The 17301-nt window shown below is 37.0% G+C and overlaps 1 protein-coding gene across 4 annotated transcripts in view; it reads left to right on the forward strand.

Annotated features, from left to right (window-relative positions):
• The first annotated feature begins 9779 nt into the window (after positions 1 to 9779).
• fbxw4 (F-box and WD repeat domain containing 4) overlaps positions 9780 to 17301 on the forward strand; it is a 79755-nt gene continuing 72233 nt past the window's right edge. For all 4 annotated transcript variants that reach the window (XM_028468144.1, XM_028468145.1, XM_028468146.1 and 1 more), the window contains exons 1-2: positions 9780 to 10054; positions 16868 to 16963. In XM_028468144.1, the coding sequence (XP_028323945.1) occupies positions 9855 to 10054; positions 16868 to 16963 (296 nt within the window). In that variant the 5' untranslated portion in view covers positions 9780 to 9854. The remainder of the gene's footprint in view (positions 10055 to 16867; positions 16964 to 17301) is intronic.

Raw genomic sequence — 17301 nt, forward strand, 5'->3', positions numbered from 1 at the left:
GTTGTAGTAGTCCAGACCGGTTTTGGTCTCGAGACCAAGTTTTTAAAGGTCTCGGTCTCGTTTCGGACTCTGAAGCATTTTGACTCAGTCTTGTCTCGGACTCAGGATTTTCCCTCAAGACCGTTCTAGAACAGCACTAATTCCTGCTATTTTTTTATTATGTGATAATAACAAGGAGAAGAACCGGATAAAACAATCCTTTACTCATTATTTAATCCACCCCGTATAATGACCGCAACCTTCCTTATTGTGTGTGTGTGTGTGTGTGTGTGTGTGTGTGTGTGGCTATGGAGATAGAAACTAATCACTGGTAAAAATCCCAGTAAAACTCTGGAAAACAATCACCAGTAATAAATATTATCTCCCTGGTAAAGACAGTAGCTCTAACAACTGGTAAAATGATAAACTGATGATATTACAGCCTGTGAATGCAATACAGGGGACGCACTTACTCCACCTCTGGGTCCTAGTGCCTGCCGTCCGGTGAAACCTGTTCATTTGTGTTTAATAAGTCTGTGTGTGTTTAATAAGTCTGTGTGTGTTTAATAAGTCTGTGTGTGTTTAATAAGTCTGTGTGTGTTTAATAAGTCTGTGTGTGTTTAATATGTCTGTGTGTGTTTAATAAGTCTGTGTGTGTTTAATAAGTCTGTGTGTGTTTAATAAGTCTGTGTGTGTTTAATAAGTCCGTGTGTGTTTAATAAGTCTGTGTGTGTTTAATAAGTCTGTGTGTGTTTAATAAGTCCGTGTGTGTTTAATAAGTCTGTGTGTGTTTAATAAGTCTGTGTGTGTCTGTGTGAAAGTCAGCTTGTTTATCCATCCACTCTTTTCATTATATCCATGTCTTTTAAGGCTCTTATTAAATAGTGTTGCTGTCGTCTGGGCAGCCGCCATCTTGGATTATGTCGTCATCAGTGCGTCATCGCCACAAGTCGCGCAAGCACAGAATGAGTCAAATAACTGTAAAGAGGTCTTATATTAGTCTATTTTATTTTTCTTTAGAGTCCAATTACATTTATGTATATAATATGTTCCCTACAATATAAACAGGTTCATAATATAATAATTTTTATAGTTTCTGTTTCCACTGTATCCATAATAATAATAATAATTCTCAACAAGAACTATTGATTGATTTGTCACATGACTGTTCCAGGGTTTGAGTTTGTTTTATTTATTTTTAACATGTTATTTCTTGGCAGAAATGCTTTTAAACACTTGCTGTACATTCAGCTGACATAAAAAATTGTTTTCAAATATATAGAATAATTGTGAATTTATCAGTAGCAGTAGTAGTTTTAATATTTTAGTTCATTTTTTGCAGGCACCTTTTTTCTCCATCAAATGTAAAAGAAACTAAAACTAAAGAGAATGTTATTTAACTGTCAAACCTTGTCATAAGTTTATTTATTGAAATATTTTTTGGAATTAAAAAAGAAAATGTTTATGGTCTTGACTTGGTCTCGGCTCCCAGAAGTCTTGGTCTTGTCTTGGTCTTGGTGCATTCTGGTCTCGGCCAAGTCTTGGTCTTGGATAGTGTGGTATTTAACACAACACTAGCAGGAACAATAGAGGATGTAAAACAAATTGAGCCATCGTAAGCCAACTCTCTGAATTGAACAGTGTTGACATTAATCTCCGTAAATCTTTCCTTAGATGTTAGATTAACAGAGGGGCTTCACCCTGACAACGTCTATCAGTCAGTACATCTATATCAAAGCTTCCTCTGTGACGGAATGACATCACAGCAGCTAAATATGAGAGATATGAAAATATTTCTCACACTGAGACATTGGCTTTGTTTACATGAGTGCTTTAATTCAGAATAAAAATTAAAAAGGACCATGTAAACACCTAATTCTGAATAAAAATGACCATTCAGAAAGAAACACAAATTAAGTGTCTAGTTTATTCTGATCCTAATTTTGAATTGAATAATTCCTCAATCATGTAAATGTTTAATTCAACTTTAAATTAATTCTGGTCATTCTGAGCATGCTCGTCCTATCGCGATGATGCGTGGTGATGACATAATCCAAGATGGCCACCTAAAACCAAGCATTAGACTGGAGACAGGCCTATTTATTTAATAAGAGCCTTAGAATATATATATATACGCCACGTTCGCCCTCTGTCCAATCAGAACCCTTCTAAACCCCCAGACCTAAAGTGAAATTAAATAAAGGCAAATAAACCTTTTTTTTTCATGTAAACCTCAATTTGTAATTACTATATCCACGTAAAACACAAAGCAGAACAAGTGAATTCCAAATTATTTAATTCTGAATAATTAGTTTCAAATAAAAAAGTGGTAATGTTGATAAATGTTAGTCTACCTTTAAGATCTCCACCCTTTTCTGCAAGTTCACACATTGTATTGCTGTAATACCTCACTTTAGTTACAGTAATAGTATGTTTTTAAATAACTTTCACTTAATATTAAAAATACAGTCAAGGTTTGAATTTCTAAAAATTGTATTATTAATGGTAATTACTCAAAGTAACATTTGTTAGGTTAATCTAGTCTTAGATCTTAGCAAACCTTCAAAGTTTCACTGTGCCCACACTGGTCATCCATCTTAGCCTCGATTTAGTCCAAAAATAGTCGTTGAAATTTGTTTATTATTGGACCGTCCATCGTCGTCCATAATTTTAGCCCTTATTTAGTCATTTTGTTGCCTCCAAAATTGGTCCAAATTTTGGCTCATTATAGTCATTGAAAATGGATTATTATTGGACCGTCCAACTTCGTCCAGATTTAGCATTTGGTCCACGTTTGGCCGAACAATATTAATTGGAAATAGGACTTTTAATTAATGGTAAATAGCTCAACAATTTTAACCCTTTTATTTGGGCTTATTTGGACCTAATTAGTCACAAAATAGGAATAAAATGTATTGTAACAACTTCAAACATAACAGCCCACAAACATTAACCAAAAATACAAATCTGATCCTGGTACAAGTTGACTACAGAGGTTTCCACAATTAGGTATCACATTTAGAGAAGGTACAATGTAACACTATTAATCAATTAATAGATTAACTAATGAACAAAATTCTAACAAAATTCATTTTTAGTACATAGTACTGTGACCAGAAAGATGACTTTTCAACTTTCATTTTTCAACCAAATTTTTAAGTTGTTTAGACGTCTTTTCAATGGTTGAGAAGAAGAAGAAGAAGAAGAAGAAGAAGAAGAAGAAGAAGAAGAAGAAGAAGAAGAAGAAGAAGAAGAAGAAGAAGAAGAAGAAGAAGAAGAAGAAGAAGAAGAAGTGCGATGGATGGATGGATGGATGGATGGATGGACACTCTTCCTAAGATGACAGGCAGACCATTAAACCCTGGAAACCGTTTAATGGCACCAACAAAAGCCAGCAGTCAGCCTAAGCTGATAATTGAAACGCAAACAACTGATCAAAGCCAAGCTCCAGCTCAACACTTTCATTGTTGATGTACGGACCTTCTGCGAGACCTGTTGACTTTTCCAATTGGAGCTGTAAACCTTTGTTTGTTCATGCATCTCCAACACTGATTGTCAGTCAGATCTGAACAATTACCAGTTAAATGTGTTTGCCAGCTCAGGCAGAGCCGTCCTCCCTCTTTGCAGCCCTGAAAAGATCAAAGGGACGCCCCCCACCACCCCACACCCCCACCCACACATCACCCAGTCTAACCCGACTCCCAAGACCCCTTGTGAAGCACGCTGACCACAACCCCCGAAGTGTCCCCTCGCTCCCCTCCTCCCATTCTCTTCATTTCCTTTTAGCCTTGACAGTTCAGCTGCAAAGCCAACCATAAATGATGGTTTTTGACGCTCCTGTGTCGAGGACGAGGCCGTTGGAGCACATGGTTTTTACCCAGGGGCCACGGCCATGAAAATCTACTGCAATTGTGCTCAGTTGACCAAAGAGCTCCAATAATGCCACTCCTAATGAAAAGATGCTACTGTGCTATTTAACCATATAACACCAGTAATATTAACATCTCCGCCTGTCCTTTTTTTTTTTTTTTAGCTTATTTTGTATAAAATGGTCAGAAAATGTCCTATGAAAAAGTGCTTTTACCATTTTTATCAAAACACTTTAGACTTCCAATAACCGTCTTTTTGTTTTTTGCTTTTTTACAATTCATGACATGTTCTACCTGTGTAATATCAGTTTAAAATGAAGAAAAACACAAAAACAACTTATTTTTGAGATTTAGTTGAAAGAAAACAATGAAAGCTTACACAAAAAACCAATATTTAACATATAGAATGTACAGAACTATTTAAAATAAAATAAATGTTTTTCCATGTTTCTAAATGTGCTTAAACAGGCAATTTTATGGCAAATATAACAATCGCAATGAGGGGATGTGATTACCGTAATGTTTGTAAGTTGTCAGTAAATTGCAACATTAGCTTTCAGAAACAGTTGTAATGTTTTAACAGAGTTAAGGTAATTTTAATGTGCACATATCAGCTAAATACTTTAAGAGAAAGTGTTAGGGATGTTACATCAATGTATAGATGTATGCAAATGTTCACAAAATGATGTCATTTTTAAAAACCTTTTTCAAAAATTGTCCATTATTAATTAGAAGGACAAAAAGCCTACAGACATGAATCGGCGTGTTGTATGGGGTGCTGTGCATGCAAAAATTTAAAAAAACAGCAACTTTATGCAACATTAAGCAACAAACAGCAATATTTGTGAAATATTTTTTTCTCGTATCTAATCTAAATGTTGAATATTAAATCTAAATGATACATATTAAATCTAAATCTAAATGTGAAATCTAAATCTAAATATCAAATATTCAATCTAAATCTAAAAGTTGAATCTAAATGTTATATTTAAATAAAATGCTAAATGTTAAATCTAAATATTACATTTAAATATAAATGCTAAATGTTAAATCTAAATATAAATGTCAAATCTAAATTTAAATGTTAAATCTAAATTAAAAAATTAAATCTAAATCTAAATGTTAACTATAAATGTTATGTAATGTCGTAAGTGTAGTCATTTGATGCGATGCAAATTATTTCAAGCAGACCTTCGTCCTCCACAATGCTAATCGGCCTGCAGGATGTAGCCACCCATTTAGCGATTGCTGTTGAAAGTTTATTGCTTGTGGATTTGTCCAGTCTCCTCTGTAAACAATCCACTGTGGTCGGCCTCTGTCGTGGAGGAGGTGGGGCCGCAGCATCGGATGTATGCTTAGCAAGCAGGTGATATTTTAAACTTGACGTACTTCTATGATATGCCAACTCACACCGACAATACACACATATGACTTTTGTTTTCTCGCGTGAACCATCTGGCAGGACTTTGAAGCTGAACTTTCCATCCAAAAGACCTTTTTCCGTGTGTCCATAGCTTCGCGCTGCTCTACCTTTATCCCGAATGTTCTTCCTCTTTGTGGTCTTTATCGGTGGTCGGCCTCCACCATTTGGGGCATTACCGCTTTCTACTGATACGGAGTGTGGGGAACAGCTCCAAGCTCAATCAATCTCCTGCAAGTTGGCTAACGAGGCGTACGTTAATCGAGCATTAAAAAAAAAAGTGGCGTTAAAGAGAATTAGCATTAAAGGGTTGATAACGCGTCAATTTTGACAGCCCTAGTTAAATCTAAATGTTAAATATAAATGTCACGGGTGAAACTAAATATTATTTATAAATCCGAAGAGAAAGAGAAAAGGTCCAGTTTTCACTCAGAACACTTTGAATTACAATATGCTCAAAGATGATTGTGGATTTTTAACCAAATTATACCAAAAAAAAACGTACGTATTGCAGCTTTAACATTAAAAATTGTATTTCTTTTTCTTTTCTTTTTTTGTTTAATGTTTCTTCTTTTCATCAGTAATATTTATTACCGGGATCATTGAAGTATATCTGATTTTGATTATTAACAATCATGTTTATTCATTTATTATATGTATTTATTTATTTATTAATTGATTTAGAATAAACATATTTTGCACAATTTTGTGTTTTTTTCTTCAGTTTTGTGTATTTTTGTTTTCATTTCATTTTGTGCGTTTTTGGAGTCATTCATATATTTTTCTCCAATTTTAAATTTTGTGTGTTTTCAGAGTGATTTTTGTTATTTTCTTGTAATTTTGTATCTTTCTGTTTTTTTTTAATGTATTATTTATTGCATTTTTGTGTATTTTTGTCATTGTGTGTGTTTATGGCCGTATGCTGATTAGTGTTTAGACATTGCACAGATGGAGCATGCGTAGTAAAAGGTTGATAAATCCATTGAGTTGATAAACTGGAAAAAATAGTGATTGTGATTTGTTTGGCATTAAATTTAGAAATCCCTGAAATGTGTTTGTTAAATCCAGTGTTGAAAGTAATGAATTACAATATTCATGTTACTGTAATTGAGTTGCTTTTATGGGTACTTGTACTTTTTTGAGTATATTCCTAAATCACTCATTTTAATTTTACTTAAATACGTTTTAAAATAAATAAAGTAATTAATTAAATTTCTACACCCAACTGTTACCAAGTAAATTGTATTATTTTTGTTTTAAAATGATCAATGGATATCGTGAAACTACAAAAATGAAATGACCAGACAACAATCAAATGCAACACATCATAGTCGATCAATCAGATTAAACGTAATGCATCACATCATAGCCAACCATCCATCCATCCATCCATCTTCATACCCGCTTATTCCCGTTTAACAGGGTCGCGGGGGTCTGCCGGTGCCAATCTCCGGCTCTCATAGGGCGCTGGGCGGGGGTACACCCTGGACAGGGCGCCAGTCCATCACAGGGCAACAAAGACACAGACAACCATTCACTCCTATGGGCAATTTAGAGACTCCAATCAACCTTACTGTCATGTTTTTGGATTGTGGGAGGAAGCCGGAGTACCCGGAGGAAACCCACGCAGCACGGGGAGAACATGCAAACTCCACACAGAAAGGACCCAAGTTCACCCCAGGGCTTGAACCCAGGACCTTCTTGCTGTGAGGCGGACGCATAGCCAACCAATCAGATTAAATGTAATGCACCACATCATAGCCGAGCAGTGACGTGCCGTGACCACTAGGGCTGGGTAGGCACGTTGCAAACCGATACCACCAATGACAATTTCATATGTTTCTGCTGTCAAGTGTTAATTCAATTCAAATCAATTTTATTTGTATTAAGCAATTTCCAACAAAGTCATCTCAATACGCTTATCAAAATATAAAATCTATAATAAGAAAGAAAAAACCCAATAAGATCCACATGAACAAGTGTTTAGCCATCTAACAAAATCAACATCATAAACACCATTAAAGAAACATAAACAATTATTTAATATAGCCTCCATACTCTCCAACAACATATCTCTCATGACACGGCAGCACATCTGTTGTTTTTGTTGGAAACACAGAAACACAGAGAAAATGACAACAACAACAACTCAGAACAGCCTCAGTGAGGAGCATCCACAAAGTCAATCCTTCCTTTTGTTCCATTCACTGTAGAAAATACCAACAATGTTCTGACCTTTCCTTTGCTGAAGGTCTGGTAACTCAGGTGTTGGTCTCCATCTTTTAAAAGCTGTCGTATTTCCTCAAAAGAAGGTTTCTCTATTGTCTCTAGCACTGTCATCCTGACTGTAGTGTTATCCCGCCCACTAGCTAGAGAACGTATCAGCAGCGGTCACATGGGATCAATTCACTAATGCACTGTGAACTTACGTATAGCATTTAGCATAGCATGTTTACGTAAATGGTTTTCATCTTGGGGACCTGACTGCGCATGCACAAACACGTAAAACCATGCTATGGGAACAGAGGCAGAGCAGCAACGTGCCTTTGGGAGGGGGCGTGGCCTCCTCCTGCCTTACAGCAGAGTGAGACTGTGCAGCTGTTCCAGGAAATAGCACTGTTTAGTAATTTGGGCTATGAAACGCACAAAATGCTGACACTTTCAAACTTGTAGGTACTGTAGGCTATTGGAAATGGAAAAAAAAAAAAATTATAATTATATTATAATTAAAACAAATTATCAAAATATCAATTCACCCTTGGGTAGGCACTGCCTACCTTGCCTACCCTGACAGCACGTCACTGTAGCCGATCATTCAGATTCAATGTATCACATCATAGCCAACCAATCAGATTTAACGTAACGCACCACATCATAGACGACCAACCAGATTATACGTTATGCATCACATCATAGCTAACCAATCAGATTAAACGTAATGCATAGTATCATAGCCGACCAGTCAGATTAAATGTTATGCATCACCAGAGGCGTTGTAACAGGGTAGGCAACAGAGACAATTGCCTAGGGCCCCGAGCTGAAGGGGGCCCTGAGGGATGGCTGACAGTCAATTTCAATGACAAAACAATAAAACTGCTTTGAGACGCTGCAGTGACAGTGCATCAAAAATCCCCTGCACAGGGCCCTTACTGAGTAGTCACTGGCTAGTTGCTAGTAGGGGACCCCGACAGACGGCAGATATCAGTGACACAACTTGAAACCCCACGGACACATTACAGTGATATGTCAGGAACCTCCCTAATGGGGCCCCACTACTACCAGTCCCTGCATCAACATGCTGATGTTATCAAACACACACAGATCAAATGAAGCAGACATATCATCAGGGCTCATGAAAAGAAGAATAAAACAAGAAGAGGATGAAAATTAAAACATGATAGTGGTAAGTGAGAATGTGTAAGATATGTGTTACATTATAAAAAAGTTTGTCCCAGTTAGTCCCAGTCACAGTCATGAGAAATGGTTAGAAAATCCAATGTTTATGGTTAGTGTACTCTGACTTTCCACTTCAGTTCCTTGTTTTTTGTTATTTTTTTGCTGGGTTGCATTTTTATCATACTTAAAATTTTGCACGTCAGTTGTGTTTTTTTGGCATTTACTGTATATACAGGATTATGTGTAAAGTTTGCATTTAGTTTAGAAAGCTATGTTATTTATTTTATATGTGATTATTTAATAAAGTATTCTTTACTGATGCGTCATCCTGGACTTCATTCATCATTATTCTGGGGCCGGGAGGCCCCATAGTCCTTCTTGCCTAGGGACCCCAGGGGGTCTAGAAACGCCCCTGTGCATCACATCATAGCTGACCAATCAGATTAAACGTAATGCATCACATCATAGCTGACCAATCAGATTAAACGTAATGCATCACATCATAGCTGACCAATCAGATTAAACGTAATACATGACATCATAGCCAACCAATCAGAGTAAACGTAATGCATCACATTAGAGCCAACCAATCAGATTAAACGTAATGCATCACATCATAGCTGACTAATCAGATTAAACGTAATGCACTTTTTTAAAAAATTGAATTAATTGTTGTTATTTTATTTTAAAAATAATTGTACATTTTTACAAACCTTTTATTTTCTACAAATACCTTTGTGGAAAACAAATAAAAATGCACAAGATTCCTTTTTAAGTTTCTACATGAGATGTTTACTGTACGCAAGGGAACCGTGCCAAGATTTATTACCAACAATAAACGTGGAGGTGAAAGTAACTCGTAACTTTTATTTTAAGTATGATTTTCTTGTTACTTGTACTTGAGTATTTAATGTATGACTTACTTGTACTTGTATTTAAGTATAATTTAAATCAAGTAACAGCACTTCTACTTGAGTAGGATTTATCAGTAATTTTTATACCTCTGGTAAAATCTAGAATATAATGTTTTTTATTATGTGAACGCGCGCCGGTACGTGTGTCTGACGTCATCACGCTACGGGATCCCCGTGAGCCCTACTTCCGGGTTGCGTTGCGCCGTCAACATGGCGGACTGTACTTTCGTGTTTACCTCCTGCTGATAGCTGCACTATGGCTGCACCGGGCTGAGGATGAGGATGAGGATGATGCAGCTTCATCAGCTGCCAGAGGACGTCCTGTACCACATCACGGCTCTGTTAGACTGTCGGTCTCTGTGTCGACTCTCACTGGTTTGTAGGAGTTTGAGTCGCTTTGTGAGCAGAGACTCAGTGTGGAAGAAGGTCGCTGTACAGCTGCTGAACAGTGGAGTGGACGGAAGTGGGACTGACATGTAAGATACACACACACACACACGCACACACACACACACACACACACACACACACACACACACACACACACACACACACACACACACACACACACACACACACACACACACACAGGTGTAAAGAGTACTGATATATCTACTCAAGTACAAGTAAGTCGTACATAAAATACAGTTAAAATACAATTAAAAGTAGCTCAATTAAATAGTAATCAGAGTAAAAGTTACTAGTTATTTTCACCCCCATGTTTATTGTTGGTAATAAATCTTGGTACGGGTCCCTTACATCTAACTTAAAAAGCAAGGGAGGTGTGTGTGTGTGTGTGTGTGTGTGTGTGTGTGTGTGTGTGTGTGTGTGTGTGTGTGTGTGTGTGTGTGTGTGTGTGTGTGTGTGTGTGTGTGTGTGTGTGTGTGTGTGCGTGCGTGCGTGCGTGCGTGCGTGCGTGCGTGCGTGCGTGCGTGCGTGCGTGCGTGCGTGCGTGTGTGCAGCAATTATCTCCCCGACGCATTGCCAATCGGACCTGAAACTCGGTCCACGGGTTCCAAATACCTCGAGTGTGTGTATCTGTTATTTTGGAGTAATTTGGTCATTTCAAAAATGTTTATTTTAATTTTATTTCACTTCTGGACGGCCCCGAAATGAAACCTATTCAGCTTTTGACCTCAGGGTGTGAGGGGGCGCTAGCGCATCATATGTTGAGAGACGACTTCCGGTATCCTTTTTGAAGGCGAAACAGATGAACTGTGAATCAACTGCTATTCATCCACGTTCCAAATACCCCGAGTGTCTGCATCTGTTATTTTGGAGTAATTTGGTGACGCAAAACGGTCAAAACTTTAATTTTATAATGACGGCTCCCTCGGTAAGAGCGCGCCACTTCCGGTTCCGGGTTCATGACGTCACCGTGTCGCAGTTGTTTGGGTCGATATTAAAAAGGTTTTTGTACCGCTAAAAGTCATTTAAGTTAATATTTCAAAGTTACTTAATATTATTCCCGTGATTCCAAACTTACTTGAAATCTCGGGTCACAGACTTCACTTCCTCCTTCGTCTCCATGAGTGTGGGCGGTGCCTGTGCTGATGGTCATTACCTTATCGCAAACATTCTGCTTCTTCAGACAGAGGAATGTAACGTTTTTGTGAGCGGATGAGTCCACTATGATTATTGTTTGTTCTGCGCAATGGTGAGTGTTTCTTCTCACATTCTACTATGTGCTAAGAAAGATGCTAGCAGCTACGATGTAAACAAAAACACAAAGTTATTGCTATTCTTATAATTACCATCATATTCTTTTTCATTATTAATATATATTTTTTAATTATAGTTACTGGTGTTCTCATTGTAATGTTAGCATTGCTATATTATCATTATATTACCTTATTATTATTTAATATTGTTTAATATTAATATTCTTTTTAATACATGATTATTTTGTTATTGCAATTATTACCATTAATATCATTACAACATTACTTTTATTACTATTACTACTTTCACTATTAATATTATGTCCCTATCAACATATTTATTATTATCAGGGCTCTACACAAACTTATCCAGTGGTGGCACTGGTGTGACAAACTTTCTCTGTTTGTCGAGAGGTTGTACAGCATAGACATACATGATGATGAATAGTTGACTTAACTGGCTACCGTAGTTACCGTGTCTCTCTTAACAACCTGCGATGGTTTATGTGCAAGAAGCGCGCGTGTGTGTATGATAGATAACGCACGGAGGAGATGGCTAACACACACACACACACACACACACACACACACACACACACACACACACACACACACACACACACACACACACACACACACACACACCTTTTATAATAAAAATATACTAAATGAGTAAAATAAAACTAAAAACTAAAAACTAAACAATATTTATACAAAAAGTACACAAAATGACAACAGAAATGCATAAAAATATACAAAAAGGCTCCAAAAACACACAAAATTACTCCAAAATACATACATTACAGAAAAATACACCAAACAACAAACAACAAAAATGACTCAAAATACACAAAACTCAATATATATACAAAAATACACAAAATAACAACAGAAATGCACAAAACTACACTAAAAAAGATACAAAAATACACAAAAAGATTCCAGAATCACACTGCAATGGCAACAAAAAACTATAATTATACAAAAAATGCACAAAAGCACAACAGAAAGATACAAAAATACGCAATTATACCCCTTATGCTTCCACATGAATGCATACTTCTGACAGGCACTGTACTAGTACAGTAAACATCTCATGTAGAAACTTAAAAAAGAAGAGATGAAATCTACCACAATTGTATTTTAATTTTCCACAAAGTCATCTGTATAAAATAAGAGGTTTGTCAAAATATACAGTTCTTTTTTATAGAGACTTTTGCGTCCTTTTTGGTGCCGTGTATTACGTTTAATCTGATTGGTCGGCTATGATGTGATGCATTACGTTTAATCTGATTGGTCGACTATGATGTTATACATTTGATTTTTGTCTGGTCATTTAATTTTTTTTGTAGTTTCACAAAGTCTGTTGATTATTTTAAAACAAAAAAAAATGACTCAGTAATGGTTGGGTGTAGAAATGTAATGAATTACTTTACTTCTTTTAAAATGTAGTAAAGTAAAATCTATCCAGGGACAGCAGATGAAAACTAGCCTCTTTTCGCTAACTCTGGCTCATTTACAGCATGTCTGTTTATAAGCCTTTTCATAGTCTGGAACTGCGCATGCGCGATCTGGGGGTCGTAGGTCGAGAGCATAGACTGTACAAAGAATGGACTAGACAAGCTCCTCCAAAAGTGAAGCTTTTTCTTTAGCGCTCCCCCTGCTGATTGGCTGCAGTATAGGTCTTAAACCCCGCCTCCTCAATGATAACAGATGGGATGTGGGTCAAATTGTAAAGTTAAAATACTTGTCACAATTTTTTTCCAAACTTAAACTCTGCTGTGATCAATAGTTATGACCTTACATTGTGTTCATGTGCTCATTTTTCTGTGAAGTTTGTTCTAAATAAGTTATTTGAGGTTAAAAAACGGGATTTTACATCATGTATGACAATGATTGACAGCCGATGATTGGGTAGTACGCTAAATGGGCGGGGCGTGTTACCAGGGTTCCTCCCGCCGGACCCTAGTGCACAGACTCTGGCTCCTAATGACGTCAAATTTGCAAGATGGCTGCGCCGTAGTTTGGCTTCAAGAACGTTTAGTGGTAACTATGGAGGACAATCACGTCTATTCTTTTTGCAGTCTGTGGTCGAGACGGATGAAAACGTAAACAAGCTCGTTCTCTTTGTTGATATTTCTAAGCTAACAACGTTTGTAATGTTATTCCAGATATTTTTAGTGTTTATATTATTAATATTACACATATTCAGACTTGAGGAGATGTCCAAGTTTTTCTACTGATGACACTTTTCGCTGATCAAAGCACTTATGAAAACCGACGGAGCAGCCCAGCAGCAGTAAGGAAGCTAGGGCAGTTCTCTGGCTTCCACACAGGTGACTCTTGGTGAATGAAAACACAGACTACCTGGGTCTCCAGCGGATGGAATTTGGACTCTACCCTGGAATGATGCACGTATCCGAGCACCTTGTAAAACCAATGTTAGAAAAGGTATTAAAGTAACATGTATTTTCTGTATTTACCTTTAATGTTCTTCTTCTGGCTTGTGTAGTTGTTTTAACAACTCTCAAGTGTTTTTGAGTTTTTGAAAAGCGCTTCTAAATGAAAGGTTTTATTATAATTGATGATAAAGTGATATTTCCGAGTGTGAAAAGGACAGCATGAGTTCTTACTTTGAAAAGGTGAATTTAAGACGTCCACCATTCACTAACCAGGTCCATGATTATTTTATTATGTTTTATTTTAATTAAATTTGCACAAGTTGGACAGGCTGATAAGTGAAACAGTTTGAAAAGCAGTAAAAACCTGAATTTTCAGCTCGTGTGCGGCATTAGCTTTAGCAGCGAACTCGGTTTTTCTGCGTTAGAGACCGAAACCACATTTACACAAAAACTCTTTCAAAGAATCAACGCTCCAACGGGAACAATGATCTAAATCTCTGTCAGCCAAGGCGAGTTTATACCTCTCGACCTTTTGAACGCATGCGTGAGAACTGAATGAGAGTGAGATTTCTGAGAGTGTGAAAAAGCTATTGGTACGTTTACACCAAAAACGTTTTGGACGTCAAAATCGTGCCTCACGCACATAGTTGGACGCTTGTGCTCATTGAATACAGACGCTTGTCACCAGCGTCGAAGACGCTCGGGTCGAGGGGAGGGGCTTCTCTGTTGTCGGTGTTGTTCTTACAATGGATGATATTGTGGTGATCAGTTACTTTCATAATTCACTCAGTGACTGTGAAGTGGTGGAGAACATTATTGTGATGAGAAGGCTGTGTTTCAGGTCGGATGTGTTTTGGTGTGACTCAGCGTGTGCACTGTGATGTCAGAGGGTTATAGAGAAGTGTGGGTGACTGGAGAATAAAGTTTGGAGTTCTTTTCTGAACACGCCCCCTCTGACTCCCGTTCATCAGCTCTACATTATCCAGAGAGTGACTTGGCTTTATTTGCTCCTCAGCACCGTTTCTGGATTCACCGTAGCTGTGCTCGGACAACAGTTGTTATCAGCGCTACTTCTGTCTTTCCCGTGCCCAGTTTGACGACCTGCTGACCTACATCGGTGCTCGCATCTCCTACCAGGACCCCAACTACAGGCGCTCTATTCCAGCAGAAGAGCCTGTCCATCTCTGGTGGTGTTTTTTTTAAATATTAAAAGTTCAACAATCCCAACTCCAGCGTCGGCCGCGTTGGAGGCACCGGACGCACGTTAAAAGCACCCACTGCGCGGAAACCTTCAAAACGCGCCGTACAGGAGGCACAGGACGCACAGCGGTACCTCTGACGCTCTCGAGAAGCGTGCTTACCATGTGTTGTGAATATACACCTGACGCTTTTGGTGTGAACGTGACATTATACTGCAGCACATTTGTATAAGATTAAGGAACTATTTACAATTAAAAGCATGCATGAGGTCCTGTATGGAGGAAATATGACACAGTGACAGTTGAACCTGATCCATTTCTCACAGCAGCTGATGATTTATTAAAAGCAACTTTTTCCTTTATTCTGTGCTTTATATCCTGCCATCTTCTTTTTACTTCAGCTGCTGTTCTCCTAGTTTCCCCACAGCATTAACTCTATCACTCATTTCCTCCCATATCATGTTTCTCCTGGTAACACTGACATGTTTCAGCTGTAATTTAATCATGTTTATTTGCTTCTTCTACCAACGTCTCCATTTCTGCTGCATCAAATATAATGTTTCACTTTTGTGCACTCAGCTCTTCTTTACGCTCCACCTTCAAAACATACCTGTAAAGTTTTGGATTTAAAAATAAGGGAAATTTTCTGGCGCCCACTACAAGTCGTCCCACCCCCAACCAAGCTCCAGTATCCCTTATATTTTAATATAGATGTACAATAAATCTAAAATACCCACTTATCAACCACTTATTAAATACAATGATGTGATTATAATCTGCTACACAGGCTCATTTATTAACAAACAGCTGATCAATATGTGACACTTCTGTTTTTTTCTCCTGTACGGGACAGCATGTGTGAGTGATATGTAATATGGCTTGTTATGGGGAAGCTCTGAGTTAAGACTCTGTTCTGAGAAGTAAAAGCAGTGACTCTTAAAACTAGTATTTTGATACAAAATAAGCTATTATATAAAATAGAAAACTACATACATATTGAATCTCGATATATCGCCCAGGCCTAATTCCTAATTTATAAAACACCCTAAATAAAAACATAGATGGATATATTAAGCACATGTGTTTATTTAATATACTTACAGTTTATATACAAATCAACATGTTGCATATTTACTGTTTATTTCACGTTGCTTGTCTTTAAGTTAGACATTAACATTTTATTTTATTATATATTTTATTATAATTTCTCATTCTCTGATATTCACTAATGACTTATTAGACACATTTTTTACAGACTTTACATTATTTAACACTTTATAAACAGTGTATATTTGTGGAGCTTGTGATTGGATGATTTTTCATGGTGACTTACGTGTTTCTTCTGCTGTGGTAGACGTTAAAATATCAGTTATTAATCTAACAGAACGTGTAACTGTGTCACATCCTGATGGTCTTTATGATAATAAACTCTATGTTACATTTTATAATGTATTTACACCAGTTCTTTGTTTTTATCACCAGAACGTCTTCATTCATCATCTCTGTTCTGAGTTGTTTCTGGGTTTGTTGCTGCTGTCAGCACTAATTTCATGAGAACTGACACTCAGGTCATTTCAGGTGGAAGTTCTCACGAGGATAGTGACAGCGTTCAGTTTAGTAAGACATCTTTATTATTATTATTACATTAAAATACAGGATATTTACGAGAAAATACTAATATGGGAAGATGGTGGGAAAGAGGGGTAAAACAAAGGAATTTCCCGGTCAAAACAGGATACTTGACAGGTATGACTTCAAAATAAGATGCACTGACTATATGCTCCTTTAAATAGGGCTGTCTTAACTATGTCTGCACGTGCACAAAGTATTGCTGCAATCTGAGTGAAACCCTCGCAGCAGGTGAGGAACATGCATTATTTAAGATGTTAGTGAATCCACACCATTACGACAACATTATATTTAGGATGGGCTTCTCATGATCATTATCATTATCAATAAGCATTTGATCATTGACCTGCTCTGATGCCATCTGTTCATAAGCTGATGTTAAATAACTTTTCCTGCAGATATCCTCACATTCCTCTAAAGGACAGAGTGAGAATTGCTCTCAACTGGTACGGAGGCATCTGTAAAAAAACCATTGCTCTCAAATGGAAACTCAAGTAAGTAAACCAACGTACTGTGCAATTATCATTTCATATATTTCAAAACTAAACACAGATAGCTTTGGTGATAATGAGCTGTGAAAATATTGATCAAGATTTTTACCTTAATATATGAATTAGAAATGCACAGAAATGACAATTATTTGCTGAACACTGAAAAAAATGATTTTGCTTTTTATTAATACTCATAATTGTATATATAATATATGTTGTATTTCTAGCTCTGACTCTTTACTAGCCTCACTAAAATCAAGATATTGTATTGTATAAATTAATATTAATGCTTTCAAGAATAAATACATTCAAATTAAACAATGCACAATATAAAATAAAAT

This window comes from Gouania willdenowi, chromosome 15 (assembly GCF_900634775.1).
Source record: "Gouania willdenowi chromosome 15, fGouWil2.1, whole genome shotgun sequence".
Taxonomy (NCBI): domain Eukaryota; kingdom Metazoa; phylum Chordata; class Actinopteri; order Blenniiformes; family Gobiesocidae; genus Gouania; species Gouania willdenowi.